The sequence below is a fragment of the Danio aesculapii genome, chromosome 10 (assembly GCF_903798145.1).
Source record: "Danio aesculapii chromosome 10, fDanAes4.1, whole genome shotgun sequence".
NCBI classification, from domain to species: domain Eukaryota; kingdom Metazoa; phylum Chordata; class Actinopteri; order Cypriniformes; family Danionidae; genus Danio; species Danio aesculapii.
Genome location: NC_079444.1, coordinates 35,936,188 through 35,960,308, shown reverse-complemented (window position 1 = coordinate 35,960,308; position 24,121 = coordinate 35,936,188). Strand labels below are relative to the sequence as shown.

General features: G+C 36.9%; 4 protein-coding genes across 4 annotated transcripts; all 4 read right to left on the bottom strand.

Annotated features, from left to right (window-relative positions):
* Positions 1–3,281: 3,281 nt before the first annotated feature.
* Positions 3,282–4,256, bottom strand: LOC130235932 (olfactory receptor 142-like). Its single transcript, XM_056466464.1, has one exon. It carries the CDS (start codon positions 4,254–4,256, stop codon positions 3,282–3,284), a length of 975 nt encoding a protein of 324 aa, XP_056322439.1.
* A 3,656-nt stretch (positions 4,257–7,912) lies between these two features.
* LOC130235931 (olfactory receptor 10G4-like) lies at positions 7,913–8,887 on the bottom strand. Its single transcript, XM_056466463.1, has one exon. It carries the CDS (start codon positions 8,885–8,887, stop codon positions 7,913–7,915), a length of 975 nt encoding a protein of 324 aa, XP_056322438.1.
* Positions 8,888–15,038: 6,151 nt separating this feature from the next.
* On the bottom strand, positions 15,039–16,016 carry LOC130236727 (olfactory receptor 10G4-like). Its single transcript, XM_056467480.1, has one exon. It carries the CDS (start codon positions 16,014–16,016, stop codon positions 15,039–15,041), a length of 978 nt encoding a protein of 325 aa, XP_056323455.1.
* A 6,762-nt stretch (positions 16,017–22,778) lies between these two features.
* LOC130236682 (olfactory receptor 11H6-like) lies at positions 22,779–23,720 on the bottom strand. The gene has a single exon (XM_056467432.1). It carries the CDS (start codon positions 23,718–23,720, stop codon positions 22,779–22,781), a length of 942 nt encoding a protein of 313 aa, XP_056323407.1.
* Between the last annotated feature and the right edge of the window lie 401 nt (positions 23,721–24,121).

The following is a 24,121-nucleotide window of genomic DNA, read 5'->3' as shown; positions in this document are numbered from 1 at the left end:
CATCAACATACTCATATATGCACAGTAAAAAAGCTCCTATGAAGGAAAGTGGCAGAAAGATACACAGTCTCTGTAATTTACAGGTGATGGAAACTACAAAGATTAAAGTATAGTTTTAACAGAAGTACAAAAAGAGTTTCACTCATTCTTCAAAAATAGAATAGTTTCCTGCCTTTTATGGCTTTAAATACATTTAAATTGTATATAGCAGAATTGCATAAATAATCGAATGTCTTTGAGGTTTCTCCCATTCAGTTAAAGCAGGGGTGTCCAAACTCGGTCCTGGAGGGCCGGTGTCCTGCAGATTTTAGCTCCAACTTGCCTCAACACACCTGCACGGATGTTTCTAGAAAGCCTAGTAAGTGCTTGATTAGCTAGCCCAGGTGTGTCTGATTGGGGTTGGAACTAAACTTTGCAGGACACCGGCCCTCCAGGACCGAGCTTGGACATGCCTGGGTTAAAGGGAAGAGCGCTACTCCTGATTTTATATGCTTATTGTGAGGCAGGCATGTTATGGTTTCATAGCAACCATGACATGCAACCATGAAAAGGCTTTCAAAGTTTAGAAATGCACAACTCAAAAGCAGTTATTTCTTTAACGATGATGAATTGTCCAGTAATTTGTTTCTCTATATTTGTTATGTTTTTTTGCAGGAGTTTATTTCTCTATAATAATTAATTTTAATCCGTTGAAATGTGACATTTTTTCTTTATCTTTTTTTTGCTTTAGCTGTTCATTTAAACATCCACAGCATTTCATTCCTTCATTCAATCAGTCATTCATTCATTTTCTTTTTGGCTTAGTCACGTTATTTATCAGGGGTCGCCACAGCGGAATGAACCGTCAACTTCAACCAGCAAATGTTATTACGCAGCGGATGAACTTCCGCCACAACCCAGCACTGGGAATCACCCATACACTCTTGCATTCACATACATACAATACAGATAATTTAATTTATTCAATTCACCTTTAGCGCATTTCTTTGGACAGTGGGGAAACCGGAGCACCTGGAGGAAACCCACGCCAACATGGAGAGAACATGCAAACTCCACTCAGAAACGGCAACTGACACAGCTGGGGCTCGAACCAGCGACCTTCTTGCTGTGAAGCAACAGTGCTACTCACTGCGCCCCCGTGCTGCCCTAGATTACAATTGATTCCAAAGATAACATTTGTAAACGTAAACAGATTTTTCCTACTGACACACTTTAGAAAAGAAAAGAAAAAAATGCCTTAAAACAATTAACAACAACGTTCTAACAATATAGCCACCAATATTTGGCCACTGTATGTGCAATTTTGAACCCTTTTTTAAATTTAGTATTTTTAAATGCAAGAAATTTGTCCATTCATCTTTCAGGAGGGGTTAAAGACTTTGTTACCTCCAGTACACTGAAGCGCTTGATGCACTCTTAAGAGTGGACATTCCAAAAAAGCGATTAAGACAATACTCTGATTAAGAGTTAACCATGTAAACAGCAATTTTTGATCAATTTAATAAGATTAAGGTCTTAATCGAACTAAAAAGAAATCGAATTAAGACATGTGGAGTATGCCGATTTTATTCGCATTATTGAAGTGTAGTACAGACATGTAAACACCTTAATCGAACTATTACCGTCATGTAGGGCTGTGCAGACCAGACACCTGCATCGTGAAATGCGGAGTTTTTTTTTTCTTCCATTCAGCATGCGGTATGAACTTCTATTTAAACTACCCTCTTCCAACAGTTCATAGTTGCATCCAATATCTCGTTTGTCATGGGGGGCATGCCTGAATGATAGTGAAAGTGCCAAACCGCAGTTAAAGTCGACAAATTAATAATGAAACACCCGAAATTACATGAAACTCCGGAGGAAATGGGGATAGCGCAGTGACGCAAAGACGTTAATCTAAGTATGTGCTATAACATGTAAAACTGGATCATGAAATAAACATTCAAAAAGCAACTCATGTAAACGCCTTAATCTTATTATTGTCTTAATTAGATTAAGGCAAATAATTTGATTACTGATGTCCATGTAAACGTAGTCACTGACAGCTTGATGAATTACACTGATTATATAATTTAATTAAAATAAAACATAAATAAATATTTACAGCACAGATATAACAGAATCCAGTCCTCTGAGTAACTCACCAGGAAAGGACTAAACTCATTATTGTGAACTAGTAACCAAGTCAGTTACTAGTGCAATGTAGTTTTTATTAATGCAGGTTTTATTAATAGGAATGGTCAGGCAAGCAATGGTGAACACTGGAACAAACAAATGTATACGGGCAATCCAGAGTCGTGGTCAATAAACAAGCAGAGGGTCAAAAGGCAGACAGCAGACAACATAAACAAACAAAACGAAGGTCAAAACACAGTAAAGCAAGGGAAACGCGTTGTAATGTACACAATAACAGTTAACAAGACTCAGCATAGAGATGTGCGAGCGCGCTGTATTTAAAGTCCATCTAATCAGTCTTTGAGCAGCTCCCAGCTGTATGAGTGTAATCAATCGTGATCTGGAACAGTCTGGAACAATCTACAAGGATTAGATCGCTGGTGATTGTGACAGTCTGATTGGGCCAGTACTGTGAAACCTTTAAAACTTAAAAGACTCACTGGAAGAAATGAATGTGCTTGGATAGAACTATCTATGTGTTAGTGGATTCTTGCTTAGGGGAACCTCAGTTTAATAAGAATTGCTGTCTCAGTGTGAGTGCAGTGCTGCTATGAGCATTATTTAAAATGAATCCAAGATGAATGATGAGATTATGAAGTCATAAATTTAGTATTTAATTGGACTATGTAATAATAATTTATGTAGTGGCCTATATATAGTATTAAAGTACAAAGCTACAGTTTCATGCAATCTGCTTAACAATGAAATTTAGCTTCAATGCATGTAACTCTTAGTGAATCATTAATAGCCGAATAGATATGTGGTTAAGACCCCAGTTTGTTTTGATAAAATATGTAAGTGATTTTACTGCTGATTACATACTTTTGTTTAATATGATTATCAATTATTATAATTTCTTCACATACACAATACTATGGGTTTTTCACAAAGATAAAACATGCAATGCATCTGAAATCAACAAGTATGCAAAACAGGATGTTTTTCTGTTTACTATAACAATAACAGTAAAAATCCATTTAAAAATAATAAGAACAAACATTGTACCTAGAGATTTTATTTGGAAAAAAAAATCAACATCAGCAATGCTGTGCTTATAGTCTCTCATGTAGAAGAACGTCACAAGAACGTAACTATCACAATTAGAATTAAGATACATTTATTGAAATAGTTTTTAAATGATTTAGTTTTTTTCTTTTCAACAAAAACACATCTAATAATCGTTTTCTGATGTCTTTAGTTCTGGTGCAATAAACAGTGGGGTTTATTAAAGGAGGAACAAGAGAGGATACAATTGCAATGGCATTTCGCTCTGTTAAAGTCAACACAAGTCCTATTCTAGTTAGTAAAATATAGACGATCTTTGGAGCAAAATAACTGAGCAGGACAATTATATGACTCAAGCAAGTGTTGATCATTTGCTTTCTGCTTGAGTTGGACAGTTTAGTCACACTATATGCCAGAAAAGCATACGTGGACAGAATAAAAGGGAACTGTCCACACAAAGGCCACATACTAAATGTTGTAGAAATGACAAAAAAGGGTTCAGGATCAACACAGGTAGCTCTGACCAGAGATGAATAAGTACAGAACACATATTTGATGACAGGTTGACAGTATGGTAAACTGTCTGCCACATTTGCCAGAAGACCTACTGCAACAAAACAAATGAGCCAGGTTAGAAAAATAAGCAACAATATTCTAAAATTAGTTACAATGCTGTGATACCTCAAAGGAAGCTTAATCGCAATAATGCGGTCTATTGCCATTAATGTCAGAGCCATGCACACGGTAAAATCACCAAGATGATAGAAGAACATCCTGGAGATACAAGAGTAGTATGAAACCGTTTTAATCTCAGCCAGCAGCACTGAGATCATGGTTGTGCTGCAGGTCGAGGAGTACAATATGTCAACAATAGCTAGATTACAGATTAATATGTACATTGGTTTGTGTAAACGTCTGTCAGTTGAGATGATACATAGATTGATGCCATTCACAATCAATATGAGCATGTAGGATATCAAGATGAGAAATCCAAGGAGCTTTTGGTTCTCCAGGTGATCAAATCCAGTGATCATAAAGATGTCATCTTTTTTCACAGTGTAATTGTCATTTGCCATTTTATCTACCAACCCTCTTAAATAGATCTAAATATTTAAAACACAGTTAGAATGAAAACATGTCAATTAGATCTTCAACGTACTCAGAAATGCACTGAAATAAAGCTCCTAAGAAGGAAAAAGGCAGAAAGATGCAGACAGTCTCTGTAACATAAAGATGATGAAAATTGTAAAGATTGAAGTATAGTTTTAAGAAAAGTACAAAAAGAGTTTCAGTCATTCTTAAAAACAAAGAAATCAAGTGTGAAAAACCTTAATTTTTATAGCTTTGAAAAAGTAGATTACAATTGAAAACAATAAACCCTCTAAGATGGTTGATGTTCCTTTCATGCAGTCCAAGTGAAATGTGTGTGTGATCTCCTGACTTTTATATGATTTTATTCCTAAGGCAGTCATGTCATGGTTTGTTAGAAACATGATTAATGTGTCTTTCCAATTAAAAGAAATCTGCATGCAGTTATTCATCTAAAAATGATGAACTAACCTATGGATTTATTTTGCAGTTGCAACAAACATGTTTGCTTTTATTAATTTTGAGAATTTTACAGTTTTAATAAGTGCCTTTATTGCTTACAAAAACCATAAACAGTAAGGGCTCTGAATTGATTATGACCATAAGAAAACGGGTAGCAACTGATGTGTTAACTATTTAAGTTGGACATGGCTGGATAAAAATATATTATCTTAAAAAAATGTTTTTATGTCTAGTTGTTTTAGTTTATAAAGATCTGTAGCATCTGAGGGGAGAAGTATGAACAGTTTAAGGGTCTTAAATGATGTTACCTAACCAATTCCTCATTCTGGAGTTATACAAGTCCTGGAGCTCGGGTAGGTGCACACCAACAATTTTCTCAGTTGTCCTGAAAAACTGTTGGAGCCTTATGTTAGATTTGGTGGCTGATCCGAACCAAACAGTAAACGAAGAACACAGAACTGACTCGATGACAGTGGAACAAAACTGTGTCAGTAGCTTCTGTGGCAGGTTGAAGTTGCTCAGCTGATAAAAGTAGTACAACTTCTGATGGGCCTTTTTCACATTAAAGTCTGAAAGATGGTTGTTCCCACAAACCTGAATGACTCCACAACTGCCACAGTGCTGTATATGATTCTGAGTGGGGGTAGATCAGGGGGTTTCAGAAAGTTTCAGAAGTTCAGAACCATCTCCACGGTTTTTAGCTTTTTCAGCTACTGGTTGTTGTGACAGCACCAGACAGCCAACTTCTCAACTTCCTGTCTATATGCAGACTTATCACCATCCTGGAAGAGCCCAATGTCAGTAGTGTTGTTTGCTAACTTCAGGAGCTTGACAGAGGGGTTTACTGCAGTGTGGAAGTTTTCAAGCCTCACTACCTGCTGTCTGTCTGTCAGGAAGCTGATGATCCACTGACAGGTGGGCACAGACAGTCGGTTTAGTTTGGTCTGAAGGTGTGCTGGGATGGTGGTGTTGAATGCAGAGTTCAATAAGCACATATAATAACAATAAACATAAACAAGATTTTTGCATAGGTCCCGGCTTTTTCCAGATGTTGCAGGATGTAGTGCAAACTAATATTGACTGCATCATTCACAGACCTGTTCACTCTATAAGCAAACAGAAGGGGGTGTATTAAGGGTCCAGTAATGTGGATCAGGTGGGTCTCTCAAAGGATTTCATGACCAAAGACATTAAAGCAACCGGTCTGTTGTCATTTAGTCCTGTGATTTGCGGTTTCTTTAGTACAAGAATGATGATAGGACAGTCAAGGGACGAGGGGTGGGGGGGGCATTAAGGGTCGTGTGGGGTGGAGATTAAAGCGGGAAACTGGGGTGTTCAAACTGGCCTTGCCACACAGACGCAGGGTCATTGGCTGATAACAAGATTCCCTTAAAGCATCCTGGACGCCACTTAATGTTTTAGAGAGCTACACTTTCCAGAGGGTAGTTTTCAGGCCATGGGGGCTATCATCAACTGTTAACCCCCTGGGGTTGGCAAATGCATATAAGTATTTTAGCACATTTCCTTAAAATGAGCTTAAAATAAGGTAAACACACATTTGAAAACTGTAAAGAGTGTATTTTTCTGCATATATATTCAGAATTCAAATGAAAATGTTTTTGTAAAATTGAAAATTGTTTAAATGGGTGATTTTGAAAACAAATGTTTTTCTGGTTTAGTAATACAAATGGAAAAAAAGCACTGCAGAACCCTTTGTATGAGCTAATTAGTTCCCGGCATTCAAACACAAATAATGATGACAGCTGCCTGAACGTGTGAAAGCCTACAAACAAACAAACACAGCAGCTCTGGGTAAAAAAATATTTCTTATTTTCATTGTCAATAAGTTGAAATTATGACATATATGACCTCAAGACTCCACCGTGATCAGATGCTGCTTTATTCAGAAGGTGACATGTGTTACACGTAAGTTATTAAAATGTATTTATTTATTTGACCAAAGTTAAACTAGTCAAAAGTTACAAAATAAAATAAAAAAAGCTAATTAAGTGTCTGATTATTTGAGCAAATTTATATTTATATATATATATATATATATATATATATATATATATATATATATATGGATTTGCTCTTCTTGAATTGAGCTAAACTGAACTGAACTGACAGTTATAATTTACTAAAATCTTCTATGTGAAGCGACTTTGGCACAATCTACAATGTAAAAGCACTATACAAATAAAGGTGAATTAAATAGGGGCATAGCTATACACAGTAAATACACTATATAAATGACAAACAAGAAAAAAAAATCTGCCAATGGGGTAAAAATATCTTGTTTTACGTTTGAAATAAGACTATATACTTACCCCATTGGTATATTATTCTGATAAATTCAAGGGAAAACTAAATTTCCTTGATTAAAGAATATTCTAATATTTTGAACTAGAAACCAGACAAAAGAACGTTTTTTGAGGTGTAATAAAGGTGGCCGCATACACAAGCCATTTGTACAGCTTTGATTTCTAAAATTCTTCAAAATAACTTCTTTTAAGCAGGAAAAAAAAACTGTTTAAACCACATGGGAGTGGGTAAATGTTCATCTCTTTAACTGTTCTAGGACTCTTTAAGGAGTCCTTAATATTTGTATAGCTTAATGCTAGTATTCAGCTGCAGCTAATGGCACACAATGTTGTTTGATGTATATTTGTTTATATGTTAGACCCCTTTTGAACACATGAAAAAAAATTCATGCACATTTAAAGAGCACATTGTAGCTTAAATATCTGCATTGAACCACAATGTTATTTCTATGTTTTAATGCTTTAATTGGTTTTGATCCCAGTGCACAAATATTAATAGAAACAGTAACTGATATTACAGTTGGGTCTGAGGGACAACAGATGCCTTGTTTATTATAATTACCAATGCTATTTTTCATGTTTTGCATAATAAAACGAAATACATTGCATCTACAAACAGTTTTGTTTAACTATTTGTCAACACAGAAAATATATTTTCCTGTTCACCATTTTAATTTATTTAGTCAACTCAGTCAATACTGTCATTATAAAACATTTCCACTTTCCGTCTCCTTCATCTTTTACCTTATTTGAAAAAATAATAATAATAATAATCTACATAAAAATGTTTATCCATTGGCTTACAGTCTTTAACGTGAAAATAAAAACAAGCAAGAGAAGCATCATCACAATCAAACTTAAGATGAAGTGTTTGGAAAAGAGTTCAACATTTTTGGTACTATTTTTTTTGTGTCCAAGAATACGTCTGATACTCTTTTTCTGATTTCTTTAGTCCTGGTGCAATACACAGTGGGGTTTATTAAAGGAGGAACAAGAGAGGATACAATTGCAATGGCATTTCGCTCTGTTAAAGTCAACACAACTCCTATTCTAGTTAGTAAAATATAGACTATCTTTGGTACATTAAAACTGAGCAAGACAATTATATGACTCAAGCAAGTGTTGATCATTTGCTTTCTGCTTGAGTTGGACAGTTTAGTCACACTATATGCCAGAACGGCATACGTGCACAAAATAAAAGGAAACTGGCCACACAATGGCACCATGCTATATATTGTAGTAATGGCAAAATAGGGTTCAGGATCAACACATGCAGCTCTGACCACAGCAGCATAACTACAGTAAATATATTTGATGACAGGTTGACAGAATGGGAGACTGTCAGCAAGTAATATCAAATAACCTACAGCAGCAAAACAGAACACCCAAGTTAGAAAAATAAGCCATAATAATCGTGAATTTGTTACAATGCTGTGATACCTTAAAGGAAGCCTAATGGCAATAACTCTGTCTATTGCCATTAATGTCAGAGCCATGCACTCTGTCAAATCTCCAAGTATATAGAAGAACATCCTAGAAATACAAGAGTAGTATGAAACAGCTTTAACCTCAGCCAGCAGCACTGAGATCATGGTTGTGCTGCAGGCTGAAGTGTACATTATGTCAACAACAGCTAGATTACAGATTAATATGTACATTGGTTTGTGTAAATGTCTGTCAGTCGAGATGACACACAGATTGATGCTGTTCCCAAGCAATATGAGTATGTAGGTTATTAAGATGAGGGACCCAAGGAGCTTTTGATTCTGCAGGTGATCAAATCCAGTGATTATAAAGCTGTCAACATTTTTCACAAAAGTTTCATTTGCCATTTTTAGTTAACAACCTCCTAACATACAGACACAAATATTTTAAAATACAGTTATTATAGGCAACAAAATTAAGTAAATTATAGCTTCAATGTACTCATATACGCATAGAAAAAAAGCTGCTATAAAGGAAAGTGGCAGAAAGATGCAGACAGTCTCTGTAATATACAGGTGATGAAAACTACAAAGATTAAAGTATAGTTTTAACAGAAGTACAAAAAGAGTTTCACTCATTCTTAAGAATCCAGAATATGTTTTTCCTTTTTTATGTCTTTAAAATCTCCTGAATTGTGAAGATCAGAATTGCATTTAAATAATCCTTTAGTTACTGGATGAATTTCCAATTCAGTTAAAGAGAAGAAAGCGACCTCCTCCTAAATTTATATGCTTATTGAGAGGCATGCATGTCATCGTTTCGTAGCAACCATGAAATGTCTAAAGGTTTAGAAATGCACAACTCATAACCAGCTATTTCTTTATTGATGATGAATTGTCCAGTTATTTGTTTCTGTATATTTGTCATATTCTTTTGCTGGAGTCTAGTTTTCTATAGTATTACCTTTTTTTATGTTGACATTTTTAATTTGCATGGCATTTCAGGAGCACGAAAACATGAGTTTTGAAAATGCATTTATTTTTTTTTAAAGAGTAATCCAATCTACTTTAAATGTGAATGAGAATCTTTTGATAGCCGCACCTAGTTAAAAACATCTCAACTTTTCAGAATGCCCGAGCGCACAAGGATCAGTTTTAGGACCTTTGCTCTTTACAATATCCATGCTACCCCTGGGAGACATTATTAGAAGACATGGAATCAGCTTTCACTGCTATGCAGATAATACTCAATTATATATTTCAACTAAACCTGATGAGATATCTAAACTGTCTAAGCTAACTGAGTGTATTAAAGATGTTAAAGACTGGATGACCAACAATTTTCTTCTCTTAAACTCAGACAAAACAGAATTATTACTTATTGGGCCTAAATCCTGTACACAGCAGATCTCACAACTCGACCTACAATTACAGGGATACAAAGTTAGCGTTAGCTCTACTATAAAAGATCTGGGTGTCATATTAGACAGCAATTTAACTTTTAAAAATCATATATCCCATGTTACAAAACTGCTTTCTTTCATCTGAGAAATATAGCTAAGTTACGAAGTATGCTATCCATCTCAGATGCAGAAAAACTAGTCCATGCTTTTATGACTTCTAGGCTGGACTACTGTAATGCACTGTTTGCTGGCTGCCCAGCATCCTCTATTAACAAACTTCAATTAGTACAAAATGCAGCTGCCAGAGTTCTTACCAGGTCTAGAAAATTTGATCACATCACCCCAATTTTATCCTCCTTACACTGGCTGCCTGTTAAGTTTCGTATTGAATTTAAAATATTGCTTCTTACATATAAAGCTTTAAATAATCTAGCTCCTGTTTATCTAACCAACCTTCTGTCTCGCTACAATCCAACTCACTCTTTAAAATCTCAAAACTCAGGGCTTCTGGTAGTAGCTAGAATAGCAAAGTCGAGTAAAGGAGGTCGAGCCTTCTCATTTATAGCTCCTAAACTCTGGAATAGAGTTCCCAATTCAAAACTAGATTAAAGACCGTTTAGTAAAGCATACACTCAGTGGACCACTTAGCGGTTTCCACACAGGTTTCTGCATCTTGTTTATATACACTGTGAACATCAGCTACGCTAATTATTCTCTTTATTCTCAATTTCCACCTGGGGATACTCTTACCGAGGCCCTCAGACTATGCAGAGTCACAGATTTGATCCAAGACCAACGACGAGATGATCCCAAGGTTTCCATATCCTGGACCAGGCCGTATCCTGAGCAACTACTTTGGTGGTCATGGAGGAGTGGAGAAGATGAGACTGATTCCTGTGACGCTCCAGAGACAGACGAGTCTTCGCTGAGGCCAGCTTCCAGCCTCCGCCGCTGAGACTGCAGCTCTGCACAAGACGTTTGGCCAGCAGAGAAATTAAAATGATCGTGCCCAACTGAGTCTGGTTTCTCTCAAGGTTTTTTTCTTCACTTTCGCCAATTAGTGAAGTTTTTTTCCCTCTCCGCTGTCGCCACTGGCTTGCATAGTTTGGGATCTGTAGAGCTGCGCATCGTTGGATTTGCTCTTCAGTGTTTGGACTCTCAGTAGTGATTATTAAACCACACTGAACTGAGCTAAACTGAACTGAACTTAAACACTGAAAACTGAACAACACTGTTACAATTTACTATGACCTTTTATGTGAAGCTGCTTTGACACAATCTACATTGTAAAAGCGCTATACAAATAAAGGTGAATTGCATTGAATTGAATTGAATTATTCATGCAAGTAGAACTAACCAATCTGCTTCACACTTTGTATGGAATATACATATTTCAGTAATAACAGCAGACTAATTACCATAGACAAACACAACACACCCAAAGAATGCAGTGCTTTGTACTTTTCTCCATAAACTTGTAACGAAACCGCAGCAATGGTACAGGGCTTCAAAAGAATCGACTCTGAATCCGAACAAACAAATTTTCCAGCGATCGTTCGAATGGACAGTTTACTTTAATTACAGCTATTGTTTATCCAAATAAAAACCCATTTATGTTTAACTAACAAGATCAAAGTTTAAGACATTAGATTCATAAATATGCACAGACATCTTTTTTTATACAAAATGAAACTTTATTGATTAATATAACAGAAACTAACACCTAACACAAACACACATTCACACATGTTGTAGATGAGAGTAAAGGAAGAAAAATTAAGTTTGAGAGAATGTAATGATGAAAAACCTCAGATTTTTTAAAGACCAAACCAAGCAAACCAAAAATAACCAACTCAACCCTTTAGGTCTCTTTAGGGTTGCATTTAGTTTACACAAGTTCAGATGTAGTGCTATTTCTTTTGTGTTATGAAGAAACTCCCTCTGTTGAGCACGTGGCTCGTTGGTGGTTCTTTGTCCTCACAAGGCTTGGAGTTTTTTGGGGGGGGGGGGGGGGGGGGGGCGCAAAATGGCTGGTTGTGTTTGACTACTGATTTTGTGGCGCACTAAACTTAACTAGAGTCTCGCTGTGTTTGATGCATTTGTTGAATAAAAGCAAAATAATTATGTGTCTGATCGGCCATATTTGTTACAATGGTCAAGGAATACACCCGCATGCTTGTCCTTTCAAGTCAAAACAACAACATCCCAGCCATTAGCACCCCATTCGAAAGATTTTTTAGCACAGGGGTAATATGGTCATTGAACTTCACAATATGTAATGTTGCAATATGTAAAGTATTTGAATAATGATGGTTAGTTACTTTACTTGAAAGCTTAAATTTGATTATCATAATTAGTTTTGTTTACAGAGTTTGAGCTTTACTGTATCATTATTATTCACAGCTTAAACTTTGCTTGCTTTGATTCAATGTAAAAAATTAATCTTGAGGCTTGTAATTTTCATTAAAAAAATTGATGCGGTCATTAAAAATGTTAGGAGGTAAGCATTAACAGTTTATAATTTTTATTGTCTTAAAATAAGTTCTTTCAAGAAAGACACATGCTGTTCAAGCTTGTTTGGGAGCCTAGCTTTTGCCATACGATACGTGAGTATTTTTAACCATATTTTAAATAGATTTGCTTCTACAGGTATGCCCATTCTAAATTATTTATTAAAATTGAACAAATAATTTGCATTGTAATATTTAACAGCAATGATCAGGCAACATTTAAGCGGGGTGCACGAACAACAGTGATCTTGACAAGTGGTAATCGTTATGTTAGCTAAAGCTATTCAATGGGGTTTATGCAGAGATAGTGTTTCTCCATTTCATAAGGTTCCTTTTACAGCATTGATGATGTAATGTAATTTATAAGTAAAAATAGTAAATAAAAGCCTACATTAATAACTGTGTTTATATATAATACTGTATATAAATACAAATATTTGTTTGCTTAATTTTTCAGATAAATGAAGAAAATGTTCACAGTATTTTCCCACAAAGGAGGAGCAGTTTATTAAGGCAGATTTTGATAAAGAGAATGGGTGCCATACAGCAGGTATTTTTTATAATGTTTTTTTTGTATCATTATTATCATTATTATTATTATTATTAGGCAATATTACTTATTTCTACACTTTTGTTGCATCAGACCTCACATTAAATAGATGTCGTCTTCTATTGCTGGTCTATTTCTATGAAAAAGAGGAAGAGCCCATCCAGGAGTGCAATGCAAGTGTCTTAAACAGTTTCAGATATTTAGAGTTTTCAGAAAACGGCATTGTATCTTACAAATTTTTTTAAAAATAATTTTACAAAAAAACCAAAAATATAGCTCAAACACTACATTGTTGAAATTACTATTCCTTGTATGAACATGGTTTGTTGTAATAAACTTATTTCTTTGTACTCTAGCATAGAGTAGATTGGTCAGCAATGTCTACTCAAACATTTTGGAGTGTTACTGTTCACAGAGATACTAAGAAATGGTTTATTTCCTTAATGTATTTCCAAAATTTGTTTTAGTAAACCTTAAACATTTGAAATTTACAATTGCATAATTTCATAATAATAAACTGAATGTTTATTTTACAGTGTGGGAATGCAGAGAGAATTGCTGTCTGCCAGAGGGTTCACCAACCATGAGGACGTCTGCATTGTCTTGGAGGATGAGCGAGTCATGGCTGGCTTGGAAAATCTAGAATTACTGCACTGGATTTATACAAGTATTCCCAAAACTAAAATCACCCAAAACAAACTTATCTAAAGTTTCTGACAAATTCACTGCAACCTTTTGGGGAAATTTCACTGCATTGATTGATTGTGTTGCTTATATTTTGAGATACAGCTTTTATACTGGTGTTATATATCATGCAATACACAAATTCTACTACAGATTTGTCTAAAATGTGACTATTCCTACAAAAGAAAGTTGACAGAACATTTTTTTCATGACATGGATAAAGAAATTTTTTCAGAGCTCAACGATGCTGTAATTTTAAACAGATGTGTTTAACAAATTGTATGTATCATTTTGTTATCAGTGAAACATGTAATAAAATAAAATATCATAATAATAAAATATCATAAAATTATATTTGGTAAAAATGCATTGTGTATGTATTTCATTAATAAATATGAGTAAATGGTGGTTGATTTGCTTAAATTAAAAAAAGCACATTCCACTAATAATATTAAAATCATCATCTATCACCAAAAACGAGTAATTTTCACATGATTCTTTCAAGTGTTTTTTGCTAAAAAAATAAATATGAGTAAATGGTGGTGGGTTTGCTTAAATTATAAAAGCACATTCCACTAATAATATTCAAATCTTTATCTTTCACTCAAAAAATGTAATTTACATGATTCATTCAAGTGGTTTTTGCAAAAAAGAAATCAAGTCTTGAAAACTACTTCAAAATAATACGTGCAATAATGTTACCACTATTTTTAAGTAAATAGCAGATAAGATTTTTTTTACAGTGTTGTTCAACATTTACACTTTATTGCACACACTTTGTAACATTTTATTTATCAAGTTTAAGAGTCTCTTTAACACTTATGTTTATTTTATTATGAAGAGACAAATTTAATTTTTAAAAAATATTTCAGTTTGACCATTAAAACGGTTTAGCTAAGTAATGTTGGTAAACTAAAATAAAGTGGTTAAATAAAAAAGAATCCTAATATTCCTAAATGTATTGTTAAAAATATTCAATAATTATTGATATCCAATGATATAAAACATATCGTGATATTTTTTTGCAATATCGCCCAGCCCCTTGTTCTTAACGACCCAGTTCATTTTAATAGAATCTGTAAGCTGTATTACTGCTAGAACTCAGATCTTACTTTTCTTTAATATGATTATAAATATTATTATTTCTTCACATAAACAATACTATGAATTTTTCACAAGAATTGAATATGCAATGCATCTAAAATCAACAGGTATGCATCTTCAAATTAAATTTATAGAAAAAAAATATTTCTACCAATACTGTAATTTCATAAATAGGAAGAGCAAACATTTTGCATAATAAACTTTGATTTTATTTTAAAACAAATAATTCAACATCAGCTTGTCAGTGCTGTAGTTATAGTGTCTAATGTGTAAGGCATCACAAAAACCAAAAATTCGCACAATCAGAATTAAGACAATAAATTTATTGAAATTGTTTTTAAATGATTCGGCACAATCTTTTTCCGCAAAAATACATCTAATAATCGTTTTCTGATTTCTTTAGTTCTGGTGCAATAAACAGTGGGATTTATTAAAGGAGGAACAAGAGAGGATATAATCATAATTGCATTTCGCTCAGTTAAAGTCAACACAACTCCTATTCTAGTTAATAAAATATAGACTATCTTTGGAGCAAAATAACTAAGCAGGACAATTAAATGACTCAAGCAAGTGTTGATCATTTGCTTTCTGCTTGAGTTGGACAGTTTAGTCACACTATATGCCAGAAAAGCATACGTGCACAGAATAAAAGGGAACTGTCCACACAAAGGCCACATACTAAATATTGTAGAAATGGCAAAATAGGGTTCAGGATCAACACAGGCAAATCTGACCAGAGAAGAATAACTACAGAACACATATTTGATGACAGGCTGACAGTATGTGAGACTGTCTACCACATATGTCAAAAAACCTACTGCAACAAAACAAATGAGCCAGGTTAGAAAAATAAGCAACAATATTCTTACATTTGTTACAATGCTGTGATACCTCAAAGGAAGCTTAATCGCAATAATGCGGTCTATTGCCATTAATGTCAGAGCCATGCATTCTGTTAAATCACCAAGATGATAGAAGTACGTCCTGGAGACACAAGAGTAGTATGAAACTGTTTTAATCTCAGCCAGCAGCACTGAGATCATGGTTGTGCTGCAGGTCGAAGTGTACATTATGTCAACAACAGCTAGATTACAGATTAATATGTACATTGGTTTGTGTAAATGTCTGTCAGTCGAGATGATGCACAGATTGATGCCGTTCCCAATCAATATGAGCATGTAGGATATCAAGATGAGGAATCCAAGCAGCTTTTGGTTCTGCAGGTGATCAAATCCAGTGATTATAAAGCTGTCAATTTTTTTCACAGTGTAATTGTCATTTGCCATTTTCAGCTACCAACCTTCTTAAATACAGACACAACTATTTTAAAACACAGAATGAAAACATATCAATTAGATCTTCAACATACTCAGAAATGCACTGAAATAAAGCTCCTAAGAAGGAAAAGGGCAGAAAGATGCAGACAGTCTCTGTAACATAAAGATGATGAAAATTGTAAAGATTAAAGTATAGTTTTAAGAAAAGTACAAAAATAGTTTCAGTCATTCTTAAAAACAAAGAAAAAAAATTGTGCAAAAATTTAGTTTTTTCTTTTTTATAGCTTCAGAAAATTTGAAAAGTGGAGATTACAATTACAAACAATAAGCTTCTAAGATGGTTGATGTTTCTTGCATCCAGTCCAAGTAAAATGTCTCCTGCCTTTTATATATTTTTGTTTTAAGGCAGTCATGTCATGGTTTCTTAGAAACAGGATTAATGCAGGTCTTTCCAATTAGAAAAAATCCACAGGCAGTCATTTCTCTAAAAACATGAATTAACCTATGATTGTCTTTTGCTATTGCAGATTTGGTTTGTTATATTTTTACCATTTTGCAATAAATATTACTTAATTTTGCCACTTCTATAAAAATGGCAACCCCACTTGCTCAATTATTTGCAAAGTCAAAGATAAATGTTTATATTTAAATAAGAATATTTTAAAGTCCCTTAAATATTAAAATGAAAGTTGATTAAAGAGCCGGATTTATCAAGTCAAGTTGAGCTTTATTGTCATTTCACTACATGTGTGGACAAACATGGAATAAAATGTCATTTCACAGGACCATAGACAATCATAAATATGAACACAACACTGGATATAAGAGCTATTTAAACCCGTACATAAACATAACATTGTAATCTTACTATATTAACTATACATAGTGCAAGCACACTTGGCAATAAAGCTGATTCTGACTAGATTAAGTTTGCGGTCTACATTTGGCTACAATGCTTTTAATTTGAACAAGGGCCATTTTAAATACTCATTAATAGCTGAGAAGATATTAATGCTAAAGAGATAGTTGGGCAACAGACTTAATTTTACGTAAACAATGATTATTAACATTGTTCATGCTTTAAATATAAAGATGGGATATACAATGCATCAACAATTTTATTAAACAAATATTGGTCAATGTATGTAAAGTTTTTGTTTAACATGAAAATTGTAATTTCTGGCAACACAGTAAATAAAATTAATCAAAAATAAAATAAGCAGAACGTCCTGGTTATGTCCGTAACCCACGTTCCCCGAATAGGGAACGGTGACATGTGTCTGGTAAACAGACTATGGTAGTACGTCAGACGACCTATCACTCTGAAGAGTAAGAAAATGGGCCAATCCACAGCTGATCCTGATCAGTCATTAGGGCTATATCAGTCTCTGCTGTGGAGTGGCTCACGAGAATTTGCCTGCTGAATAGCCGATCACTCAGCTAACAGCTGGAGACCCAGTTGCCGTGGCAGTGAAGACAGATGTCTTCGTTCCATATTCAGTGAACCTGGGTTACAGACGTAATCAGGATGTTACCCTTCATAAGGGGACTCCAAGAAAAGTCTGGTAAACAGACATTTGGGAGACTGTATGGAAAATGCCACAGCAGCTTAGCCCATCACGCTCCTGATGTGCAGTTTGCCAAGCATAGTGTGAGCGCACAGACATCACCAAAAGCGCAACCTTCCAACATCCCCTTGGCCCAGAAAATTACTATACATGAGAATAATAATCGAATTTAGATCGGGGGTTGTATATGTGCTTTTACCTAGCTAATATAGTCTAGGGATTTTTAGCGATACGACAGTACGTTGGGAAAGCGTGCCAGTCCCCGAAGGGGGAGGACGCTGCGGAGACCACCTGCTACCCAAGAGGGGAGACTTGATGGTAATAGAGCATATGGACTAGCCCTAATGAGGGGGAGTGCTACATATAACAAGCTGGTTAGTGGGTAGGGAAGACACGGGTCTGCCTGGTCAGGGGGAACCACTCCGTGGCTGAAATAAGCATATGGCGACGCCAAAGGGGGCCACACATAGCTGGCACACCCCACTGAACCAGGCACTTGACTCCTCCACCGAGTCAAGTGCTGGGGGCCTTGGAGGAATTCTCTAGGGTTCACTGAGCAGGAAACTTACTAGCAGAATAGAAAAAGCGCACGTTTCTTCAGGTTAGGAAGCATGGCACAGCAAGCGTTTTTGACACAGAGCTAATTTCATTCCGATTGACCGGAGTAACCCAGTAATTGGGAGGAAACAGACTCCACTCATGGATTTTAAATGTCGTGAATGTGTCAGGTGTCGCCCAGCCTGCAGCTCTACATGATCTGTTTAAGAGGCTCTGTGCACTCACGTCAAAAAGAAGGCTCCGCTTATTATGATTATCATAAGTGTGCTCTCTCTCCTGGGGGACACAGCTCGCCGTGGGACATGAAGCAAGGGTGATGGTATAAACTGAAAATATGGACCAACCTCTGCTCTGATACAGCACTTCCCTTCTGCTGATCATAACAGAAAAGTGCTGCTTAAAGACGTATGCGTGTCACATTAAGCGCAGTGCGCAGACATAGCAATGAAAGGGCTGGGTCTGCCTCCTCTGCAGGCAGCGCTTGCAGGCTTACTACCTGATATTAAAAGGGGCAGAAGGAACCTTGGCACAAGCTGAACTGAGGTCTCAGGTAAATGTGATAGTTGGTCGGCTCGAATTCCTGGCACAATTTGCTGATCGAAAATGCCACCGGAATCCCAACCCTGAGACTAACATGATCAGCAAAGCTGCCTTCATGGACAGAAAACTTATAGATACTGAATCGAGTGTCTCAATGGACCTAACCAAAAGCGCTGGGGCTAGAGAGAGTCAAGAGAGGGGGGCAGGGATGGAATTAACCGAATTAACATCTCTCCACGCACCTCTGAGGAACCCGGCTAATAAGGTTATGCTTTCCCTGCGCGCTACCACCCCCACAGAGGAAAGGGATGCCAGCACGCCAAACCTTCAGTGTGGAGGGAGACAGTTAGCACGCCAGCTATCCTGAAGGAAAAAATACAACACTAATCTGGCATGTCCGGAGGTTTTCTCATAGAGAATTTCCACGCAATGAATAAAAAACATTACAGGACAAAGCATTGCTTGATAAAGTGCTCTAGCCTGAGTGACGGTGTTAACCATCGCACTGATAGTCCACCTAAGTTCACAGCGCTCTGTCTAGACTATCTAAGGAGGTTTCAGAACTCTTCACAGGTGGCAGAGGGTGCCCGTACCAGAAAAAAGAAATGCTTCTTACGGGGAATTTGTAGGAAGTGCCATCACGAGGAGTGTGAGCCTGGAAACTCAGGTCCGGTTGGGCCAAGGAGGCCTAATGAGCGAGACCCGCTCCTCGTCTCCCAGACCTTGCACAGTGTTTGTGCGAGCAGGCTCACTGGGAAAAAAACGCATATTGTGTAAATACAGGCCCAGCTGAGAGTCAGCGCATTCGTGCAGAGCAGGTAAAGCAGCCAGCCATAAGCCGCTCAGGAGAAACAGCAGGATGACCTGGGCTTCTCTGAAGCGTGCCCATAACAGCTGGACCATACCAGGGTGGAGTCTCCATTGTCCCGGAAACGTAACTGTGCTGAGAGCATGTAAGCTGGCACGGAGAGCTTGTACGGGATATGAACGGTGCGCAGCTTTTTAGCCAGTTCCAGAGGAACAGATGGCGAGCGATCTAAGACATGCTGTGGCAGCGCACATCACCCAAACGGTTGATGTACGCTATCGCAGCTGTGCTGGCCGCCCTAACCAACACGTGTTTCCCCACAGCTCCAGGCAATTGAATGCCAATGCAACCAAAGTCTGGTTTACAAACCTGCAGCTGTATGCTCGATACACACAGCCCGCCCCCCATACTTGAAGCATTTGTCAAAATGACAGCATGACTGGACACTTTTTCTAAAGGGCACCCAGGCCAGTAGAAGGCAGGATCTATCAAGGAGCTGAAGGTGCTGAGACACAGCGTGGTGATGTACACCCGGTGGGTCTCGGCGCGCCATACTCATCTGGGGACCCAATCACGAAGCCAGCGCTGAATTCATATGAACCTGAATCTCATATGAAAAATTGAGGGGCGTGATAGCGGCTACCAATTTCATATGCCCCAGGAGCCTCTGAAAATTTCAGTGAGACCACTGTGACTGCCTAATTAATCGGACAGGGCAGCACCAGCCCGGCGCTCTAAGAGCGCACCGTGATGAAGACCGAGTCCAGCTCCAACTCAAGATAAGAGAACCTCTGCCCGGAGGAGAACCTGCTCATTCTCTGTTGACCCGAAGCACAAACAGGCACAAGTTTTTGTGCATAATCGATTAGTTCAGAGATCTGAAAAATAAATAAACAAGACAATAAATAATCAAAACTGCTGATATGCGTGCCCCGAAGAGGCACAGGGCATTCCCCACACATGGCAACACAGAGAGCCCGAAGGGAAGGACACACGGGAAAAAAATTGATATAAGAAGGGAGAGAGCAAGACATGGAGTGAGCGTCCTTCAGGTCTATAGCTGCAACCAATCCCACAGACGGACGGGCTGGGGGATGCATTTCAGCATGAGCATCCAGATCGCATCCTGAACAGATGACAGATCAAAACACGCAGATAGGATTGGTATAACCCACCGCTCTCTGGATATGAGGAAGGGGGGTCGTAAACCCACTCCTCATCTCAGCTGGAGGGACTGGCTCGATTGTATCCTTTACCAGGAGGATAACAATCGTCTCATGCAAGACAGGGGGTGGCATAGCGATGATCGCTTACCCGTGAACTCGGGAGGCCAACAGCGAATTGAAACGCATAGTCGAATCTGACCATCCGCATGAGCTACTACAATGGGCTGAGCAGCGCTAACCAGGCTGAAAGAATCCAAATGAGCAGCATCACCAGAATGATCTCTGATGTACCCGCAGAGGGGCAGCTTCGGGATGGGGAGTGCTCACCCCAGGAAGCGAAGCGTCATGAGGAAGGGATGAAAATAAGAGATTGACTCTTACCTTTCTCCCAGAAAGGAGCTTATACTTTGGCGCCATCTAGTCTGTGGCGAAGTGCACCAAAGCTGAGAGCTGGAAGGGAGCGCGTCCCATGCTGGCATTAATTCGGAGGCAATGGATAAACCCCCACTGTGATCCTCAGATCTGTGTGCAAACTGCTTTCACAGGGAGCAATGGGGGTGCTCACAGTGAGAGCATGAGCTGTCTGCAGGCACCGCATTGACATGCTGGACCCCCAGACCTGTGATGCGATACTCGTGCCCATCATCTGGCGATAGGAACCACCGCATCCAGAAACGGACAGTCAGAACAGTCTTGAAAAAGAGATGTTGATTGACTGTGTTGCTTTCTTAGGAATCTGAAACTTTAAATGGAAACTGCTCTTCTGTGCACACCAGCGAAACGCCCAGGGGACTGACCACCGCTGTCGCTTCTTTTCTCGCACTTGTGAGATAAACTGTTTTCAATCTTGAAATCAGGTTGGCAGATAGCGTGTCTTCAGTCTCGTGAGAGGCTCTGAAGCAACAGTTCTAGTGAGTCACTCCACAGAAGAGACTGATATAGTCCTAATGACTGATCAGGATTAGCTGTGGAGCCCGTTTTCTTACTCTTCAAAGTCATAGGTCATCTGACGTGTTTACCAGACACATGTTGGAGTGCCCTTATGAAGGGGAGCAAACAGTTACCCTATTATTCTTTTATTTTAAAACAAACCATTAAACATAAGTATTTCACTGCACTGACTAATTCTAAAATAACGATAACATCAAAGTCATTTAAAGTGACTTTAACAGGGTATATGCCAATCAATCAATCAATATATATATTTATATATCAATATATATATTTATATATCAATATATATATTTATATATATATATATATATATATATATATATATATATATATATATATATATATATATATACATATATATAGCCAATCAACCATTTTCAACAACTTGAATAGTTATCAATGCTGATAACCTGGCTTCTGAATTGTCTGTTCTGAAATTCTTTTAATGTTAATGTTACATGAGTGCTGTCTTCTGTATTTTTGCTATTTCTGCCCAATACAAAACACATCCATGTAGCACCATTGTCCTGCAAGACACAACATTTTGTTCTTCTTTATGTCCACATGTAGCAGAATGAAAATAATGCTTGACTTGACTGAAGATTTTAGCAAGACAGTATTCATAAAGGTTAAATTCTTAAACATAAAATGTTAGATTCTTATTGTGTGTGTTTAGGGTGTCCATGTGTATGCTAGTTTTGTGATATAAAAAGGGGTTTAAAGCCAATGGTTAAAACTGACTGAAAGACCAGGATTGTACGCTGAAGGTTAATGTTTTAAGTGGTTTAGATCCCAATGCACAAATGAATAAAAACAGTAATCAATATTACAGTTGGGTATAGGACAAGAGACTTCTTATATTTATTATAATTATTCTTTGTTTAGCATACAAATATGGAATACATTGCATCTACAAATAGTTTTGTGTAACATGTCAATGTAGAGATAATTTTTCTGTTCAATATTACTACTTACAACTCAGTCAATACTGTCATATAAACCATTCCCTATTTCCCCATTAATCCTTAACCATATTTAAAAACAACAACAAAAATCTACATTAGCATTTCTATGCTTACAGTCTCTAACATGAGCAAGAGCTTTAGAAAGTTATTAAAACAGCAAGAGTGACAATCACAAAGACAGATAAGATAAAGTGTTTGAAATTGATTATAAATTATTTGGTACTATTTTTTGTGCACAAGAATACATCTGTTAATCTTTTTCTGATTTCTTTAGTCCTGGTGCAATAAACAGTGGGGTTTATTAAAAGAGGAACTAGAGTGGACACAATCAAAATGGCATTTCGCTCTGTTAAAGTCAACACAAGTCCTATTCTAGTTAGTAAAATATAGACAATCTTTGGTGCATAATAACTGAACAGGACAATAATATGACTCAAGCAAGTGTTGATCATTTGTTTTCTGCTTGAGTGGGACAGTTTAGTCACACTATATGCCAGAAAAGCATAAGTGCACAGAATAAAGGCAAACTGTCCGCAAAATGGCCCAATGCTAAACACTGTAGAAATGGCAAAATAAGGTTCAGGATCAACACAGGCAGCTCTGACCAGAGAGGAATAACTACAGAACACGTATTTGATGACAGGCTGACAGTATGGTATACGGTCTATCACTGATATCAAATAACCTACAGCAGCAAAACTGAAGACCCAGGTGAGAAAAATAAGCCATATTATTCGTGAGTTTGTTACAATGCTGTTATACCTTAAAGGAAGCCTAATGGCAATAAGTCTGTCTAATGCCATTAAAGTCAGAGCCATGGACTCGGTTAAATCTCCAAGATTAAAGAAGTATGTTCTGGAGATACAAGAGTAGTATGAAACCGTTTTAATCTCAGCCAGCAGCACTGAGATCATGGTTGTGCTGCAGGTCGAGGAGTACATTACATCAACAACAGCTAGATTACAGATTAATATGTACATTGGTTTGTGTAAATGTCTGTCAGTCGAGATGATACACAGATTAATGCTGTTCCCAAGCAATAAAAGCATGTAGGATATCAAGATGAGAGATCCAAAGAGCTTTTGGTTCTGCAGGTGATCAAATCCAGTGATTATAAAGCTGTCAACATTTTTTAGAAAAGTTTCATTTGCCATTTTCAATGATCACACTTCTTACAGTTAAGTACCCAGTTAGTATAGTTGAAAAACTCTCAAACAAATCCTCAATGTACTCATAAATGCACAGAAAAAAAGCTCCGGTAAAAGAAAAAGGCAGAAAGATGCAGAGAGTCTCTGTAAGGTACAGGTGATGAAAACTGTAAAGATTAAAGTACAGTTTTAAGAAAAGTACAAAAAGAGTTTCATTCATTCTGAAGAATAAAGAAGCTATACAAATTAGGTTTTTGAAATCCCCTTGTTAAGACTTTTTAAATATAGTAAAATAAATGAGAATTTAGTATGATAATCCCTCTGATGCTCCTCCTGTATCCAGCTCAAGTGAAGTGTGCGAGATTTCCCTGCCTTTTATATGTTTATCCTGAGACAGGCATGTCACG